General features: G+C 47.4%; 1 protein-coding gene across 1 annotated transcript in view; it reads left to right on the top strand.

Moving 5' to 3' along the window:
- Positions 1–19408, top strand: part of ADAM19 (ADAM metallopeptidase domain 19) — an 89212-nt gene that overhangs the window by 7181 nt on the left and 62623 nt on the right. Inside the window, exon 3 of the mRNA XM_084761905.1 lies at positions 2401–2471. Within this exon, the coding sequence (XP_084618031.1) occupies positions 2401–2471 (71 nt within the window). The remainder of the gene's footprint in view (positions 1–2400; positions 2472–19408) is intronic.

The raw sequence follows: 19408 nt of genomic DNA, 5'->3' as shown, positions 1-19408 counted from the left end.
CACTGTGGGCACTGGCCATGTGCTGAGTCAGCACTACAGAATCCGGGACGCGAGTCTCTTAGTGAAAGTGCCTTGGCACCCATCTTTCTCTCTGCTTCCGGGGTCTCAAATGCTCACCTCTTGAGATGAGGTGACAGGTTTAATTAGGCAGTGTGCAAGGTACTTGATTGGAAAGGTCAGATCTCCTCCGAGGCCTTGGTTGTCTCAGAGTCGTCCCAAGTGCAGATTCTAGTTGGGAAACAAGTGGAGCAGGAGTTAAGAAAGGAAATGGGATTGGGCTGTGGGTGTGGCTCAGGGATTGGGCTGTGGGTGTGGCTCAGGGATTGGGCTGTGGGTGTGGCTCAGGGATTGGGCTGTGGGTGTGGCTCAGGGATTGGGCTGTGGGTGTGGCTCAGGGATTGGGCTGTGGGTGTGGCTCAGGGATTGGGCTGTGGTGTGGCTCAGGGATTGGGCTGTGGGTGTGGCTCAGGGATTGGGCTGTGGTGTGGCTCAGGGATTGGGCTGTGGGTGTGGCTCAGGGATTGGGCTGTGGTGTGGCTCAGGGATTGGGCTGTGGGTGTGGCTCAGGGATTGGGCTGTGGGTGTGGCTCAGGGATTGGGCTGTGGTGTGGCTCAGGGATTGGGCTGTGGTGTGGCTCAGGGATTGGGCTGTGGGTATGGCTCAGGGATTGGGCTGTGGGTGTGGCTCAGGGATTGGGCTGTGGGTGTGGCTCAGTTTGTGTCGAGCTTGCCTGAGGCCTCAGGTTTCTTCCCAGCACTGTCACACACACATGCATACGATACACACGTACTTAGTAAAAAAGAAAAAAAGAATCATTGGTTCATTTCAGACAGTCTTATATTGCTGGGTTAGTTTAAAGATTTAAAAACTTGGAGCCAGGTGTGGTGGTGCACACCTTTAATCCGAGCACTAGGGAGACAGAGCCAAGGCTACACAGAGAAACCCTGTCTCGACTTAAAAACTCTTGGTCCAGGGACTGGAGAGGTGGCTCAGAGGTTAAGAGCACAGATTGTTTTTCCAGAGGACCCAGGTTTAAATCCTAGCACCCACATGACAGCTTACAATGTCTGTAACTCCAGTTCCAGGGGATACGACACCCACAAACAGGCATACATGCAGGCAAAATACCAATGTACATAAAATAAAAATACATTATTAAAAATAGTCTTGGTCCATATTGTTGATTATTTTCCACACAGTTGGTTTCAGTTCAAATTCTTAAAGATATGATCTGAGGGTGCCCATTTTACAGTACGCGCCACAGCATTGTGATTTACTGTTTGTTTTTTAAATTATTCATTTATTTATTTTGGTTTTTCAAGACAAGGTTTCTCCATGTAGCCTTGACAGTCCTGGACTAGCTTTCTAGACTAAGCTGACCTTGAACTCAGATATCCACCTGCCTCCCAAGTTCTGGGGTTGGAGGCATGTGTGCCACCACACCCAGCTAAATTAGATTTTTTATTTTTTATTTTTATTTTTTTTGGTTTTTTGAGACCAGGTTTCTTTGTGTAGCCCTGGCTGTACTCGATTTGTAGACCAGGCTGGCCTTGAGCTCACAGCGATCCCTGAGTGCTGGGATTACACGTGTGCACCACCATGCTCGTTATGTGATTTGCTGTTTCAGATGGTCTTCCTGACTTTTGATTTTGTTTAGTACATCCTTTTTCTGTCATGGGGAGAGGAAAGAAGTTTACCCAGGATAAGCAGCACATTCTTCAAGATTATTGGCCATTTGCATGTCTTAGGTGATCTGTGCTGGATATATGTCATGCTTGGCCATTGGCCAATTATTAATCTGTAAAATACATTTGATTCTGGACTTATATAGCGCTAATTTGTAGTGTTTTCTGTTGCCACCCCTGAGAGGATTGGAGTTTCCAAATTGAAGGCCCAAATAAAATAAACCAAAGTAAAAAACCAAAAAACTCAGTCTTTTTTTTTTTTAAAGATAATAGCTAATATAAGAAAAACTGAGAGCTTTCTTTAAAGCAGGCACTGTGATATCATTTATGTTCATTTTCTCATCTGGTTCTTAAGGTTGGTTATTACCACCACACATCAGGAATGAAGAAACAGGCACGTAGGGAGACTTGGGAACACATCCAGGCTCACAAACCCCACAGGGGTCACCCTGCACACCCAGTCTGCCATCTGACTCTCCCCAGGATGTCCCAAGGCTCAGCCTTGAGCCTCAGCTTGAGTTTCTCTCCTTTGCTCCTTCGGAGAAAGCAGATGAGAAAGCTTCAGGTTGTTTTGGGGCTGGAAAGGCTGATGACCTTTCCCCTCTTGCTTCCGGAGGATCCCTGTGCTGCTGACATCGTGTCAGATCTGGTGGAGCCCTGGGAGCCTAGGACCCTGCTTCCAGGAACTGACATCCCTTTCATTGTTGTTTTTAGCATCCACTCACAGCGGAGCTCAGGGTCACAGCCGAAGGGCGAGAGCTCATCCTGGACCTGCAGAAGAATGAGTAAGTGCATTTCTCCCTTCTTTTGCCTGACATAAGACGGTTAACTCACGGGAGTCAATGCCTGGTTTAACACAGGTGTCACAGTTGGAAAGGAAGAAGTTTAGTGCCCCCCCTCACCCCAGACTCACCATCCTTGGTCCCTTTGTGGGGCGTCTTGCCAAGATAGAGCTTTTCCTCCATCTCTTGGCTGCTGGGAGATTGCCGGGACGTTTCACATCCTGCTTGGATTTCCTTCGGCTGTGTTTCCGGTGCTTCGTGGAGTTCACTGCCGGCATGTGTGTGTGTGTGTGTGTGTGTGTGTGTGTGTGTGTGTGTGTGTAAGGGCGGGAAGGGACTGGAAGCAGCTGCCGTCCCAGCTCTAGCCCAGTGTGTGGCAGGAAGTGGAGGCGATCAGAGGGCGAGAGGGAGAAGCAGCAGGCTGGGCAGGGGATTTGGCACCTCTGACCTTCATTCTTTCATCTACCCAAGATTCTGCTGAGAAGTGCATTGCTCGAAGCCTCCTGGCTTCCACGGGTCCAGTTTTTCCCTAACCTCATTCATGCTGGGCGGCGGCCTGGTTCAGAAATATCTCCATTGATTTGCCTTCCTGCGTAACCGTCTCGATTCACGGATGAACGGATGAATAGACAACACTGCCTGGCTGTGTCTCTCCATCGATTGCCCGTCCTGTGCCTTCAGCCCTGGTCCACCTGACCTCCCAGAGCTCTTCCCACTTGGCCGGGGACTCTAAATGCTTTTTATAATTTCCCCACCAGTGGTCCCACTTCTATCGTCCACGTAGACGTTGTAGATAAGGATGCTTGGTTTGGAGAGTTGCCCGTCTGCTCTTGGCAGCCTCCGGAACACCCTGGAAGCTGCTGAGTAACGAAAGCCTCGCTGCCAAGAGAGGGCTGGAGCAAGGCCTTCCCCATCCAAAAGGGTGGGAATGGCTACTTGGCTTGGGGAGAAAGGGAGAAGAAGGGTTTATTCCAAATTTGGGCTCTTTGGACACTTGCAGAAAAGGAACAGTGGAGTCCCCAGTATGGTGAAAGGGGAGCACACCCCACTGCTAGAGGGACAGGGTGTTTGATGACACTTCTCTTGGAGAGGTGTGAGCAAACATCTGCTTACGGATGACTGATTAAAGTGAGGATGCCACCAAAGTCCCAATTATGTGAACCAGTAATTTTTATTGGGGTTGCTTACAGTAATAGGGGTGAGGGTTACTTACCTACAGGCACAGAAGTGACTTATAGTGGCCACACCAAGACCCACCCAGCATGGGTGACAGCTCATGAAAACTGGAAGCCTGGAGTTCACTGCATGGCAGCTCAGGTAGTGTGAGCCTGGTCAAGGTGGCTGGGCTGGGCTGAACCTCTGGGAGAGAAGGCAGTCCTTACTGTTTATGTACTGTTGAGGTGGGGAGGGACCTAATGATTCTAGTCACTTTCAGGGACTTCCTAGAAGTCTTGAGTTGCCTAGTTCCTGAGTTTAGTGAGCTTCCCAGCAGAATGGAATATTCTAACTCCCTCAAGCAAGCCACCCTGTGACTTAAAGAGCTGGTGTTTATCGTGAAGGACATTGCTACGTAACACAGGGCTCTTTCCCCCTCTTCTCTCTGTCTCTGGGACACTGGCTTTCAGAACAGCAAAAGGATGAGTATCACTGCTCTGTCGGCTCCTTTCTCCCAGAGCAAAGCCAGTCTTTTCCTGGGTTTGCCAGAATGTTTCTTTCCTTCTACTTCCTGGGATAGGCCTGGCTGGCTGGCTAGCTACCTAGAGTGGGAAACACCCCCTTGCCCAGGGTGTCTCTTCGACTATGATGCTGTGCTCCTACAAGGCCCAGGGCGGGCTAGCTTGTGTTTGGCCTCTCTTAGGGGTCTGCTTTGGTGCCTTCCTGGCTCTGCCGAGTAGCTGAGTCCATGGTCCTGACTGCCACCTGTGTCTGTCCTGTCTATCCCATTCGGAACCTGTTATTCTTAATCTTCCTCCAGGTAGCTGAATTGATGGTGGTGTCAGGGGCAAATCCTTAGCTGGATCAGCCAAGCAGGGACCCTCGGGTCCTTGTCCTTTCCTTCTGTGTTGGAACTTCTGCAGAAGATGGCAAGAAGTTAGACTAGAAAGGGTTCTTAGAGTAGTGGTTCTCAGCCTGTGGGTCGCTCGCTACCTCTTTTGGGTGTGTGTGTGTGTGTCAAATGATCCTTTCACAGAGGTTGTCTAAGAACATTAGAAAACACAGTTATTTACTGTATGATTCATAACGGTAGCAAAGTTATGGTTAGCAGTAGTGATGAAAATAATTTTACGGTTGGGGTTCACCACAGCATATGAGGGATTGTATTCAAGGGCCGCAGCAGCACTAGGAGAGTTGAGAACCGCTGGTCTAGTGACAGCTGAACGATGCAGTCTTGTGCCCAAGGACAAAAAACGTCAACTCCGAGAGGGAGAGGCACTAACCTAAAGTCACCCAATGAGGAGAGTGAGTGGAAATCAGTTGTGTTCTTACCTTGGATATGGAGTTATAACATGTGACCTAGGGCAAGCTGCCAAAATCTGAGAGGAGAGAAGTAATGGCTGCCTCATGGGGTGGTCGTGAGGAGCAGAAGGAGTAGGCAAAGCATGGAATGTGAGCGCATGGAGTTGACAGGCATGGTGATTCCCACCCCACCCCCTCGTTCCCCCTCACCCCCCAACCCCCAAGACAGGGTTTCTCTGTGTAGCCTTGGGTGTCTTGGACTCTTTGTAAACCAGGCTGGCCTACCCAACTCAGAGATCCACCTGCCTCTGCCTTCCAAGTGCGGGGATTAAAGGTGTGCACCACCACCCACCTAGTGATGATTTTTAAATTAAATTAAATTTAATTTTTTACTTTAAGTGTGTGTGTGAACAAGCACAGGTTAGAGTATGGGTGTGTGCTGGCGGGAGGGGGGGTTGGGGTGCTCAGGGGATAGCCTCAGCTGTCATCCTGCAAGAATTGATTTTGAAACAAGATCTCTCATTGGCCTGGAGGTCATTCGTTTCTAGGTGGTCAAAGAGCCCCTAAGATCTATCTGACTGTCTGTCTCTCCTTCCTCGTCTCTGAGATTACAAGCACCTCTTACCATACCTGGCTTTGTTACATGTCTCTAGGATCTAGGATTGAACTTGGGAAGGCAAGGCTTTCCTGAGCTGGCCCTGTTCTGATTTTTAATACTCCTCGAAAATCCTAGGGATTTCTTACAGGTGCATCCCATTGTTTGCGCCTGACCTGCAACTCCCATTGAGGGCCCGTGGGTCTAGATGCTGGTCCGGGCCTCCTTGAGTTGGACCAACCAACCGTTCGAAGGCTGGAGATTTGACCAGAATGGAAGTGGTAGAGGCAAACAGCATGATCTCATCAGGTGTCCCTGGGGAAGGACTTCCTGCTATTTTCATCCAAATTGGGCTTTTTGTTTTTGCACACATGTTAGAGCTGAATTCACTCCAACCGCACACAGCTTCCTGATGTGTGTATTTCCTCCAAGTCCTCCCATTCATAGTTCCAGCGAGCCCAGATTCAAAACAGCTCTGGCGTGAAGAGATGGATGTTTTTTGTTTTTTTGGCTTTTTTTTTCTTCTTTTGAGTTTTCTAACATTTCTTTTTTCCAGTGGTAGCTAAGGAATCTAGGCCTTGTGCTCAGAAACTCCCCAAGCTTTGTTGCTTTTACCCTCTTGGTACCTTCCCTCAGCATTTCCCATCTGTTTCCTCCCTGTTCTGTTCCATGCACCAGTGTAGGCACTTGAGAGTTGAACTGTGGGAAAAATAAAAAGAGTTGCTAGCGTGGAGCTCTTATTGTGGTGAGAAAGAAAACAGTAAGCGAAGTTAGTGTAGAGTGTATCAGATCATGAAAACCCTATACAGGAAGCCAAACACTGTGGGCTCAGGAAGAGCAGGGGGTGGGAGGAGGTGGGGGTGGGTGGGAGCAGCCCATGTTGACAAACAGTAGTCAGGAAATGACCTTGGGGAACGAATTCAAGTGGAGACCTGAAGGAGGGAGATGTGGAGAAAGCTGAGGGAGATGGGTTCAAGGGTGGGAGGCAGCCAAGTTCAGGTACTGTAGATTGTCAAGATCTCAGCATCCCTAAGTCATCTCTTAGGATTCCTCACTCCCTGACGTCTGCCCATCCATTGGACCCTCCGGCTACCCAGGAGCCACAGACAAGGGCTTCTGGGACAATGGTGAAGGGAAGGATATTGAAATTTGTTTTTCATCGCTCTGAGGTGTCTGGCTTTTTCCCATCCAAATCAAAGTCCTCGAGCTAATGCACAACCCGAAATAGCAGTGAGCGGGCCTTTAATGGAATTCACACATGGAGACATCATTGCCAAGAATGGTGCGGACAGAGGAGCAGGGGGAGGGGCCAGGAGATGGGACAGGGCAGGCCGAGCTTTAGTGGAGTCAGCTGCCCCTTTTCTGCGGGGCGCTGGCGAAAAAGAAATGATCCCTGTGAGAAAACGAGCGCGTGGCTTCACGGTGGGTCTTGCGTTCAGACGCTGGCTCCATTATTTAGCAGCCACATGTTCTCTTCTAAGTCTCAGTCCCGTCACCCGGGACTATAATCAGAGTCCTGCGTCACAGAGCCATTGAGGAGACTGAGATGCTGCCTGAGTGTATAAGGGACCCAACCCTGGCTTTAGCTTGCATTGCACTCTCGGCAAAGGGCAGATGTTATTATTTCTTGCTCCAGTTTGCAAATCGCACAAGCGGGGCATATTCACTGTAAAACACACAGCACAGCAGTGCCAAGTAAACAGAATGGTGAAGGCTTCCTGCCCACAGGGAGAGAGTTCACTACTGCCTGGGGAGGGGGGGGGAGGGGATTTTTCTAGACTTTTCCTGTGTCTTTGAGAACATGGTAACTGTCATGTGCTGTATCAGGGAAGCTGGTACAGACTTCTAGGGTAACTGGGGAAGAAAGAAAAAAAAAGATTAAAAAATATTTTTATTTTATGTGCATGGGTATTTTGCCTGCATGTATATATAAGCACCATGCGTATGCCTGGTACCTGCAGTGGTTTCAGAGTCTCCTGGAACTGCAGTTACAGATGATTATCAACTGCCATGTGGGTGCTAGGTATAGAAACCGAGTCCTCTGAAAGCTCAGCCAGTACTTTTAACCTCTAAGCCATCTCCCTAGGCTCCGGGAAGGAGATTTTTTTTTTTTTTTTACCATATAAACTATTCTGTGAAACATTTTTACATACACCTGAGTGTCATGAAAACTGTACTGCAGAGCCTCAGGAGAGTGTCATGATGTTATGTCCTATGACAGCAAATACTTAACACTCTGCACACTTCTAGAGTGTTGCATAGCTGTCAGGAGACAGTCACTTGGGATCCAGGCTTGCAGTCTGGTGGACATAGCCCTAAGCTCAGAGAGATGATGTGGAGTTGATGGACACACCAGCCCATCCTCCCAAACCTCAGCCTTCTCGTCTGCAAAATAAGGCTTTTGTTTGAGTTGGGATTTAAGACTCTTCTTGTATTACCTATTTAAAGGACACCGTGTAAGTGGAAATGTGAAGTGTCGTGTCCCGTGCCCCCCCCAACCCTCCTCCCTCCACCAAACAGTGGGTAGCAGGATGAAGAGAGAAGCCGTGCCTCAAGCCATGTCCTTGATGTTGGGGTGAACTGTTAGCTTAGGTCTCACCAGTTTAGGCAGCAGAAAGAACAGGACGGGAATTGCAGGGTAGAAATTACAGGCTGCTACTTGCAGCCTGTAATTTGGTGGCATACATCGGTAATATTTTTCCTCTATGACCTACTCCCTCTCCTGAGGACTGCCATTAGCCTGGGGGCTGTGTCTGACCATTAGACGGGCTCTTCTTGTGTTGAAGGCATCACAGGAGACAGGGCCCTATCCCTATTCACCCATGGTTACTTTTTCTAAGAGAAGGTCCACTGCCCTGTTCAACCTGACTCCTAAGACTGACTTTCTGAACCAATGGGCAACCAATAAGGTCACCTTCAAAAACAAGTGAAGACTGGGGGTGGCGCTCAGTTCACGTGCTTGCTTAGCATGCATCAGGCCAGGATGTAAATTGGCCATGATGGTGCATGCCTGTAATCCCAGCATTCCAGAGATGGAGGAGAGAGGGTCAGAAGTTCAAGGTTATCGTCACTTACGCTTTGGGTTTTGAGGCCAGCAGGGCTACGGGAGACCCTGTCTTAAAAACAAACAAAACAAGCAAATGAGAAACAGTGTCAGGACAGAAGGACCTGTGGAGGTGTCTTTTTCTCCACTTGTCCTCTGAGCACACCCTGAGACTCCTCTTTTGAGAGTCCTCTCCTGCCTCGACTCCAAACCATAGTGACCATTTATGTTTCGTCTTAAGAAAGGATTTGTCTGACAGTCAGTTTGTGGTGGCCCACACTATTGCTGGCTCACGCCTTTAGTCTGTTCACTTGGGAGCTAGAGGCAGGTGGATCTCTGTGAGTTCAAGGCCAGTCAGGTCTACAGAGCAGGTTCTAGAGCTGCCAGGGCTACATAGAGAAACCCGATATAAGAGAGAGAGAGAGAGAGAGAGAGAGAGAGAGAGAGAGAGAGAGAGAGAGAGAGACAGACAGACAGACAGACAGACAGACAGATAGTCAGACACAGAGAGACAGAGAGACCAGCGACAGAGAGAGCTTTTGATTTCAAGGTACAAGGCTCATCAATAACAATGGATATTTGTGCTATTTTATTCTGTCATTATTATTAAGGCAGACTTGGACATTTAGAGCTTTAGGAGTTTAAATACCCATTATAGCTTTTGATGGGTTAGAGTTATAGGATTGTTAATATTCAGTATGACTTTTGTCAATAAGCTTTCTTCCCGTCTCAGTTGTTATAGGAGAGAAGATCGATTTTATTGACCTGAAATGTTAGAGTCAGTCTAGAAAATTAAGTCATTCACCATTGGTTTGGTTTTTTGTTTTGTTTTGTTTTCTTTTGTGGTTGTTGTTTTCTTCCTTCCTTCCTTCCTTCCTTCCTTAGTTCCTTCCTTCCTTCCTTTTCTTAAAGACAGGGTCTTACTCTATAGCTCAGGATGTCACCAAACTCATGGCAATCCTCTGGTCTGTGCTTCCCAAATAATGAGATTACAAGCAGGAGCCAGCACCAGCCACGCCTTTCTCATCTTACTCTTCCTTCCCCTTAGCCCTAGTTGGCTTGTTTAACGTTAGAGGAACACAGGCGTGGGGAATCATCAGGCAGACGGTCTGCTACAGACAACTCGAATTACTTCCTCTCATTTCCACATTTTTCTTACACGGAGTTCTTGTAGAAATTGCTCAGCCAGTTCCGACAAGAGGCAAGCATAGCACTCCTGCGGCCATGCTCCACCCAGGCACCCTCAGATGGGGACAGAGTTCAACATCTTACCTAGAGCTGAGGACACCTCTCTTTGGCCCTCCCTGGCCAGACATTTCATTGGTTGTTGGAAAATTCAATTTCCTGGGTCAAAGAGACACTGGGAAAGGCTTAGCTGGCGTCCCAGTGCCCTTAGCAGACCTTGCTTTGCCGAGTCGCATTTAAATGAATCACAGGCATATGGCTTACATTTCACTTAAAATAACACATGGCCTGAGAAATTAAAGGATATCGTACTTTAACCAAGTATTTGGCAGATCTCAACTATTCAAAATGTTTTTGCAAAGCCTGCATGCAGCTGGGCTCCTGGTTCCCTGCCGTTAATCCTGTGAGATTTAGTGCCAAGGAAGCAGCTGGATGGATGGGTGGGGACAACAGAATTTGATGAGAGCTGCCTGTGGGTATCTGAAAATTTCCGCAGACATGGGCGGGGGGGCAGTGGTGGGAAATAGGAAGAATAGAACCAGCCCTATTCCACCAAAGGCAATGAATGAATGCATGAGTGACTGAGTTCTGAGCGCTGTTAGGTGGCTTGTCCTAGCGCTACCTGAAAGCTCTGCTTGAGATGGAGTTTCCCACTGAGGCTTGGAGACAGATTTGTATCACTTTACAGTTCCCATGTTGTGCAGAAGGCCTGGTGTTGTAGGATGAATGGAATATCAGAGTGTCTGATAGGATCTCAACCACAGTTGTGCATAAGCAGCTGTCTGATTGCCATGGGCAAAAGAGAGGTTTGCCGTCTCTTTCGTGTCCGTGTATTGAAATCCCAACCCCTTAAGGTGACACGTTAGGCATAATTTTGTAAAGTGATTGCGTCATGGCATCTCTACCTTCATGTTTGAGTTAGGTGACCTTCTTAAGAGTCCCCGGGGAAGCTAGAACACTCTTGCTTTCTGAAGATGCAGCTAGAACTAGCCTCTCTGTAGTACAGTGGCTCTTGGCTGATACCAGATATTTGAGAATTGTGAGACATTAATTTCTGTTGTCTATAAGCCATCCCACTTGTGGTATTTTGTTACATCAGCCTGAGCAGACTTAAGGCAGCATCATTTCCAAATTACTGGAAACAATGCCTTTTCAGGGTCCATTATTCAAAGTTAGTCTCTGTATTAATAATTAAGAGTGGTCTTCCGAAAGCATGTGGCTGCAAAATCACCCAAAATGTCAGGCAGCCTCCAAAAAATGGAAGTAACCAAGATGTGCTGATAGTGAGGCCACAGAGGCTCTGCTATTAGGAACTAGGCAGAGGGAGATTTGATCCTAGGCAGGGATGGTGCTGGGACCACATAGGTGTCGTGGAGTGATGCCTAAGCCAAGGGACAGTGGCAACCACCAGGACTGGAAGAGGCAGTTTCTCTGGTGGGAGCCTTGATTTTTGGCACTGTAATACTGATTTCATTCTTTTGGCATCCAGAGCTGTGAAAAAACAAGCTTCTGTGGTCCCAACCCAGCAAACCTTAGAAACAAACATAACAGTGTTTATGGCTTGGAGATGCTGTGTTGTAATATCTACTTAGTCCAATGTCTGCTATATGTCAAGCAGGTTTTCAGTGTGTGTTAACTTTATTTTTAAATTATTTGTTACTGGGTTTTATGTGTGTGGGTGTTTTGCCTGCATGCATATTTGTGCACCACCTGTATACCTGGCACCCGTGGAGCTAGAAGAGAATGTCAGATCCCCTGGAATTGAAATTATAGACAGCTGTGAACGGCCATGTGGGTTCTGGGAAGGGAGCCTGGATCTTTGGGAAGAGCAGCCAGTGCTTTTTACTGCTAGAGACATCCCTAGGTCTTCTCTCTCTCTCTCTCTCTCTCTCTCTCTCTCTCTGTGTGTGTGTGTGTGTGTGTGTGTGTGTGTGTGTATGTGTGTGTTACTGGGAATTGAACTGAGAGCCTCACCTGCCAGTCCAGCATTCAGCCACTGAGCTATGTCTTCAGACTTCTGCTAAATTGTCCAGAATGTTCTTGATTGACTGATATTCCTACGTCAGCCTCTCTGGTAGCTGAGCTTCCAGGCCTGAATCTACCACTTCCTTCTAGAACATACTTTCTGAGAACCTTGATGATGCAAGGCATTACCAGTGAAAAAAAAAATGACAAGAACAAAACAATTGAGAAACCTGTGTGGTTGTTGCTTACCAGTCTTACCTAAGTTCTGTGACAACTCTTCTGATGTCAACTCTGCTAGAGAACTTCAGGCCAAGGATAACTAGGAATGGTGGGTGGCCGGATGCTGCTTATGGTGTCAGTCACTATGATGCTGCAGATGCTTGCCTACATAATAGGTCCGGCTTACAGCCTTAAGGTAGCTGGTTAATGTCGTCACCACAGACACTAGGAGATATAGGGACCTATGTAGGTCTGTTTGCAAAAGGGGGGGGTCTCTAAAATATTATAATTTTTTGAAGGTCACCAGGGTGTGAGGCAAAGAGATTGATGTGAGCCTAGTCTGGTTGACCCCAAAGTCCAAATTGGTCTAAGTCAGTCAGTCTGTTTCTGTCTGTCTATCTGCCTGTGTGCCTGTTTCTGTTTCTGTCTCTGTCTTTACCTTGCCTCCTCTCTCTCTCTCTCTCTCTCTCTCTCTCTCTCTCTCTCTCTCTCTGTATGTGCAGATAACATTTGTGCACATTCAAGTAGTACGTGTGGAAGCCACAAGCCAGCTGTTTGAGGTAAGATCTGGAGCTCACCAAGTAGGCCAGGTTGGCCAGAGAGCCCCAGGTACCCATCTGTCTCCACTTCCCCAGCACTGGGCTTGCAAGCATGTGGCCCCATGTGTGGCTGCTAAAAGCATGGTTTCTGGGGACTGACCTCAGGGCTTTACGCTTGTCATCCAGCGAGCGCTTTACTGTCTAAACCATTGCCCCATTGCCAAAGTCCAAGCCTCTTCCCCAAGGAATTATTTTGCCCAACCTGGGTTTGAGCTCTTCTTCGTCAACACTGGCACAGCACTTTCACCAAGTCTTTCCCCTCTCCTACTGTCTTAGTTACTGTCCCATTGCTGTGACGAAACACCATGACCAAGGCAACTTATAAAAAAAAACCAACCCAGCATTTAATTGGAAGCTTGCTTACAACTTCAGAGGGTTACTCTGTAGTCTTCATGTTGGGGGATTTGATTGAGTTGGTAGCGGGGCAGGCAATGGGGCTGGAACAGTAGCTGAGAGCTCACATCTGAGCCCCAGGCAGCTGGCAGAGAGAGCAGAGAACAACCCAGAGCAACGCAAGGCCTGGTGTGAGCTTCTGAAACCTCAAAGCCCACCCCTGTGACACGCCTCCCCCAACAAGGCCACACCTCCAAATCCTTCCCCAATAGTTCTGCTGAGGGTGGGAGATGCACATTCAAATATATGAGCCTGTGGAGGCTGTTGTCATTCAGAATACCAGAACTCTCTTCCCAAGCCTTGAGCAGAATTAGAATGCCAGTGTAATGTAATGGGTAATCCAGACTGTCAGGGACCAGACTTGGACTCCTCCTCCTATTTTGTGTAGATTGTGACTGTGACATGTTGTCAGATAAGCAGCTCGATGCATTCATAGACAATTCCTTTGCCTCCAGCTTATTTCTTGAATGTGATGTGACCAGTGGCTTCTAGCTCCCCATGCCTTGAATCAGTCTCAGCCATGATGGACGTACCCTGGCATTGTGAGCTAAAATAAAATCTTTTCAAACTAATCCCTGCACTCGGGAGGTAGAGGCTGGCTGATCTCTGTGAGTTCCAGGCCAGCCTGGTCTACAAAGTGAGTCCAGGACAGCCAAGGCTACACAGAGAAACCCTGTCTCAAAAAAAACCAAAAAAATCAACCAACCAAAAAATATTTTCTCCCTAAGGTTGCTCTTTCTAGGTTTTTTTGTTTGTTTGTTTTGTTTTCAAATCACAGCAACAGTAAGAGGAACCAACACAAGATGTAAGCTTTGCCAAGTCCCATAACCTTTGCAAGTCTCACTGACCATGCATAGAATTCAATAACATGATGACTTTAAGGAACTTTCTGGGCCTGGCATGCTGTGAGAGTGCAATAAATAGCCGCTATTATTTGTAATTTTGCAGGGTCAGAAAAACAGTGAGGAATGATGTAAGAGGGAATTCCCCAGAGTTGATTCCCAAATGTAATAAGAAAAGTTGACCTTAAAACCTACTGTCCCTAAACCAGGCCTGGTGACGCTTACCTTTAATCCCAGCTCCCAGGGAGGCAGATCGCTGTGAGTTCGAGGCCAGCCTGGCCTACAAAGAGGGTCTGGGACAGCTAAGCTACCCCCGCTGTCCGCCCCCCCACCCCGAAAAAAAAAACAAACAAACAAACCAAAAAACCAACAACTCAGGGAGGAAACTCACTCACTTCCACTTTCCAGCCATGCCCAGTTTGACCTAACCGTATCTCAAGCATGCAGAGTAGCAGCGTCTCCCATATGGGCCCAACTGTACCTCTTTCTGGGGCTGTGGAGCCAGTCCCCTTATCAGGCCTGAAGCCGCCTGATAAGGCAGTTGGGATTGGCTTACCAGTTCCGGCCCTATCTCTTCACTAGGCCTGCAGCCAGGGTTGCTGGCACAGCCAGGAAGGACGCACGCCTGTCTTTTGTCTCCAGCTTATTTCTTCAGGCTGCCCTTCATTGGGAGCCAGGGAGAGATGAATGGGAGGAAGCTGTCAGCTGCCGCAGTGGCCTCAGATGGACCCTTGCAGAGCTAAAGGGAACCTGGGGACTTGGAAGAAGTTGGAAACTGTTGTGGACTGCGAGGATCCATCCCTTCATGAGCAGGCTGTTGACCTTAGAGATAACAGCGGCCCAGGGAGTGAGCACTTACCATGAGCTCCATCTATTACATAGACTTCTTTAACTCTGTGCATTTCCGGAAACAGAGTCCCAGTAGGCCCTGAATTTTATGACCTATTTTTATATCACTTGGAAATATAACATGGGCATTATCAAAGCATTTAATGTTGCTTTGAGGCCAAAACTATATAAATATTAAAGTTACAGGGTTTTTAAAAAATGAGATCATACTTCATGTATAATTTTGAACCTTAAAACTATTTGTTCTGCTGGCTGGTTTCTGTGTACCTGGTAAAAACTAGAGTCACTCGGGAAAAGGGAACCTTGGTTGAGGACTCGGCTCCTTCAGATTGGCCTGTGGAGCATTTTGTTGACTGATAACTGATGTGAGAGGGCAGTGCCGCCCCAGGCAGGTGGTCCTGGTCTGTACCAGAAAGCAAATTGACAAGTCCAAGAAGAGCAAGCCAGTAAGCAGCATCCATCCATCCATGGTCTCTGCTTTGTTTTTTTCTTTCTTTCCTTTCTTTCTTTCCTTTTCCTTTTCCTTTTTGGTTTTTTCAAGACAGGGATTCTCTTGCTGTCCTGGTTGTCTTGGACTCTCTTTGTAGACCTCAAACTCATAGAGATCCTCCTGCCTCTGCCTCCTGAGTGCTGAGATTAAAGGCGAGTGCCACTACTCTCAGCTCTGCTTCCATTCTTGCCTTGAGGCTCCTGCTTGAAGTTCACGCCCTGACTTCCCTACATAGTAGATTGTAAAAGTGTTAGCTGAAATAAACCCTTTTCTTCCCAGGTTGCTTTTTTTCCCCTCCTTTTTCCTTTTTTAATGCTTTTTATCACAGCAATAGATAGCAAACTAAGACATTTATCATCAGTATTTTCCCACATTAGTCTGCTTGTAGTGGGGTGTGTGTGTGTGTGTGTGTTTTATGTATTGGTATGTGTTGTGTGTATGGCATGTTTACGTGTGAGTGTATGGGTACGTAAACCTGTGTATACAAATGAAAAGGCCTAAGCTCTATGTTGGGTGTCATCTTCTATGTCTTACACTTTGAGGGGTCTGTTGCTGAACTGGAAGCTCGCTGTTCAGGCTAGGCTGGCTGCCCAGTAAACTCGTGGGATCCTCCTGCCTCTAACCCACAGTGTTGGGTTTGCAGGCATGCGTATCTATGCATGGGTGTTAGGAGTTTGAATTCATATCCTCGTGCTTGCAGAGTAAGTGCTGTAACCTACTAGCTATTCCCCCGCCCCCAGCCCTGTTTTATTCTTTTTAAGAAGACATAGAATTCCATGGTGACTATGATGGCTCAAAAGTTACTGTTTGTTTGCACACCTTTAATCCTAGCACTCAGGAGGCAGAGGCAGGTAGATTGCTGTGAGTTCGAAGCCAGCCTGGTCTCTACAAGGTGAGTCCAGGACAGCCAACACTACACAGGGAAACCCTGACTTAAAAAACAAAAAGTTACTGTTTTTCTATTAAGGGAGAATCAGGTTTCAAATGTCTTGTTACTACAAATAACACTGCAATAACAATATGTGTAAGAGACTTTAGGTGACTGGGCGTGGTGGTGCATGCCTTTAATCCCAGCACTCAGGAGGCAGAGGCAGGTGGGTTGCTGTGAGTTCGAGGCCAGCCTGGTCTCTACAAGGCGAGTCCAAGACAGCCAAGGCTAAACAGAGAAAGCCTGTCTTGAAAAACAAAAACAAAACAAAACAACAGATAAGAACCAACAAGTCCAGGGAGCTTACAAATAACACGTGCATACATGAAGGAAAATTGTTTTTGCATACACTTCCACCCATGGGATCCTTTGAAACCTAAGCAGTCTTACCTTTATTTCATATAGCTTCATTGACACCTACTGTATGCACCTGTTTACTTTACCCATTTAAAGCACCTGGTTTGGTGTTTTTTGTGTTTTTGTTTTTTTTTTTTTTAAAGCTGTGCAGCAACCAGTACACTCTAGCCCAGAGTCACTTCTGTCATTCCAGGAAGAACCCATTAGTAGTGTTACAGATTGAATTGAGTTGTTAATCCGCCTGCATCTCCACGTTGGCGCCTGAATTCCCAGTTACTCAGAATAATCTTATTTGGCAATTGAGTCACAGATGTATGTCGTTGAGATTAATCAGGTGGGCTCCTAATGCAATGTAGCTGGATTCCTAATAGAAAGGGAGTTTGCAAGGAACAGAGTTCCAGTGCCGTAAGCTGACAAGTCAGAAGCCAGGAAACAGGCTGGGAATGGCTGCCTCCCTTCTGTCTGCTGCCATCAGAGGAAACATGGTCCTGCCAGCACCACACTATGATTATAAACTTCCGGCTTTTGAGTCATTTGGTTTGAGATGCTCTGCTGAGGCAGTCCTTCTCCTTCTTCCCCTCACCAGTCTGTAAGTCACAGACCTCAACTTGCTGTTTCTAGATTTGCCTAATCTGGGTGCTTTATAGGATTGTTAGGCAACATGCCCGCCTCTTCCTCTGTTCTTCCCCTTCTCCTCTTTCCTGTTCTCCCTCCTCCCTTTGCCTTTCTCCTCCTCCTGTTTGTTCCCACCCACCCCTTTGACGTGATTTCTCGTGGCGCCCAGGCTGGACTCACTATGAAGCCAAAGCTAGCCGTGGGCTCCAAATCCTCCTTGCCTCCACTGCTAGGTGCCAGAACTACAAGGACGTACCTTCACGTCTGCCCTCTGTGCTCTTTCCCAATTGAGTCTCTCACTAAGGTTAATGTTTTTGAGGTTTAGCCATGGCGTGGTATGTTTTGGGTGGTATTTTTAAAGTGTTACATGGCATTCCATGTCTGTACCATTTTATAATGCTCCACTTCTCTACCCAGTGGATAGATTTCCCCTTTGAGCCTTGGCTAACTTTCTGTTCCTCAATGACCCTGATTTCAGGGGCTGTTGGTTGGCAGCTGTGTAGGGATGAGAACAGGTATTTTTGTTCTCTGTAGGAGAGAAAAATAACAAAACAAAGTTGAGCAAAATACTGAAGAAGTGAGAGGAGAGAGGGCATCTCTGTAATGGGGTCCTAGGAAGATTCCCTGAGAGGGAATCTTTGAGGATGAGGGCCAGCCTTGGATGACACAGGGAGAAGGGATGAATGGGGGGATGAGAGAGGAATTCAGATGAGAAGATACTATCTAAATATTTGGGCTGGATCAAGGAGAATGCAAGTCTTCGTCATCTGTTAGGAATCCAGCATCCCTAAGTAGCCATGTTGTTTGAACTCACTAGTGATATGTCAAAGTTAAGGAAGGGAAAGCTGGTTTTTCCTTCCACATCTGGGCTTCCAGAAGATTCAAGTGATAGACAGCCCAATATTTCACTCTTCCACTTTTGCCTTTGAGTTGAGTTCTCTTGCCTTATGCAAAACATACAGCCAGGGAGGCAGGTGGACCATCTAGAAAATGCTTGAGGAATCTTTGACAACTTGGCTCTGTTCTGTGTACCTTGAGTGGGAAGCATTTTCCTCTCCATCTTTTGAACTTGGACTGATTTATGGGGAGCTGGCTATATATCTGGGTGTCCCGGCCTGCAGGGTCTTCAATGGATACCTGTGGAGGGGGTGGACAAGTGGGGGGACAGGAGACATGAAGAAATGAGGGCAAGTCTGGATTCTGATCAAGCCCTGTTTATTGAAGAATTTCACAGGGTTTTTATAGGCATGAGGGGGCATGGGTGTTTGCATAAGTGAGGGTTGCTATGGTTACCTAACTGTGAAATGCTCCAGCAGGTATCTACCTTTACAGCTACTATAATCACAGAAGGGGGAGAAATTCCAGAGAGAGAGAGAGAAGTTGTAAAAGATCTGGCTAGCCAGGAAAAAGTTCCCGGAACTGCTGCTTGTGGGCAGCTGGCTTTTAATCTGATTTTACCAGTAGTCTTACCGGAAAAGGTAGTTTATAGCCAGAAAGGAGTAGCTCTTACTATAAGCTCAGGGGTCTTAGAATGACCGTCCCCCACACCTGGGGAGTCCAAGGATTACAGGTATCTGAGCACCAGGCTAAAATGGCATCCTCACAGCTTGGGTGGGTGGGGTGTATATGGATGTATGTTGTCTGCTCAATGATGGTTAAGTGTATGTAACGTAGTCCTTGTAAGAGACACAGAGGCCCAAAGACTAGGTGGAAGATGCGAAGATAGTCTCTGCGGTTAGGACAGAGCAGGAGGAAGGAAATGAAGACAGGCCCACGGGTGGGGGTGGGGATGACATAGGGATGAGTCCCCCAAAGGGCCTTGCATTGCAGGCTCTTATCTTGAGAGCTGTGGAAGATGATAGAAGAGGCAGATAGGGCATCTCCAAGTGCATTTTAGGTCTGATATGGGGACAAGGCGGCCCATATGGAGAGAGATGGATGGATTGTTGAGAGATTTGTAAGATGGAGTCATGGAGACTGGGTCATGGGGCAGATATGGGCTGAGAGGGTGGATGGATTCAACAACTGTCATGTTATTTTACTGTGTGAATAGCGAATAGAAAAGTGGTGTCAGGTCCCTAGGTTTGCCCTTAGCTTTTGGTGGGACCTTGAATAGGCCAAGTCCTTACTCAGCTCTTGGTTTCCTCAGTAGATGAAGGTCATGACTGCCTCATTTGGACAGTCACCACTTCCGTGGGATCATAGTGAGATCTGCTTAGGAAATTTTTGTGAAAAACGTGTCCTGGGTCTCCGTCACTACTTGCCTCCCCCAGTTGTCTCTGATTTATATGAATTTGGGGGGGGTTGTTTGTTTGGTCTGTATTCATGGGGGAAGGGTGGAATTGCATGTGCCTGCGCACATGTAGAGGCCAGAGACTGGTATCACTTGTCTTTCTGTATGAG

This window comes from Acomys minous (assembly GCF_964271855.1).
Source record: "Acomys minous genome assembly, chromosome: 16".
Lineage (NCBI taxonomy): Eukaryota > Metazoa > Chordata > Mammalia > Rodentia > Muridae > Acomys > Acomys minous.
Note: the sequence above shows the minus strand (reverse complement) of the source record. Positions and strands in the feature narration are given on the sequence as shown.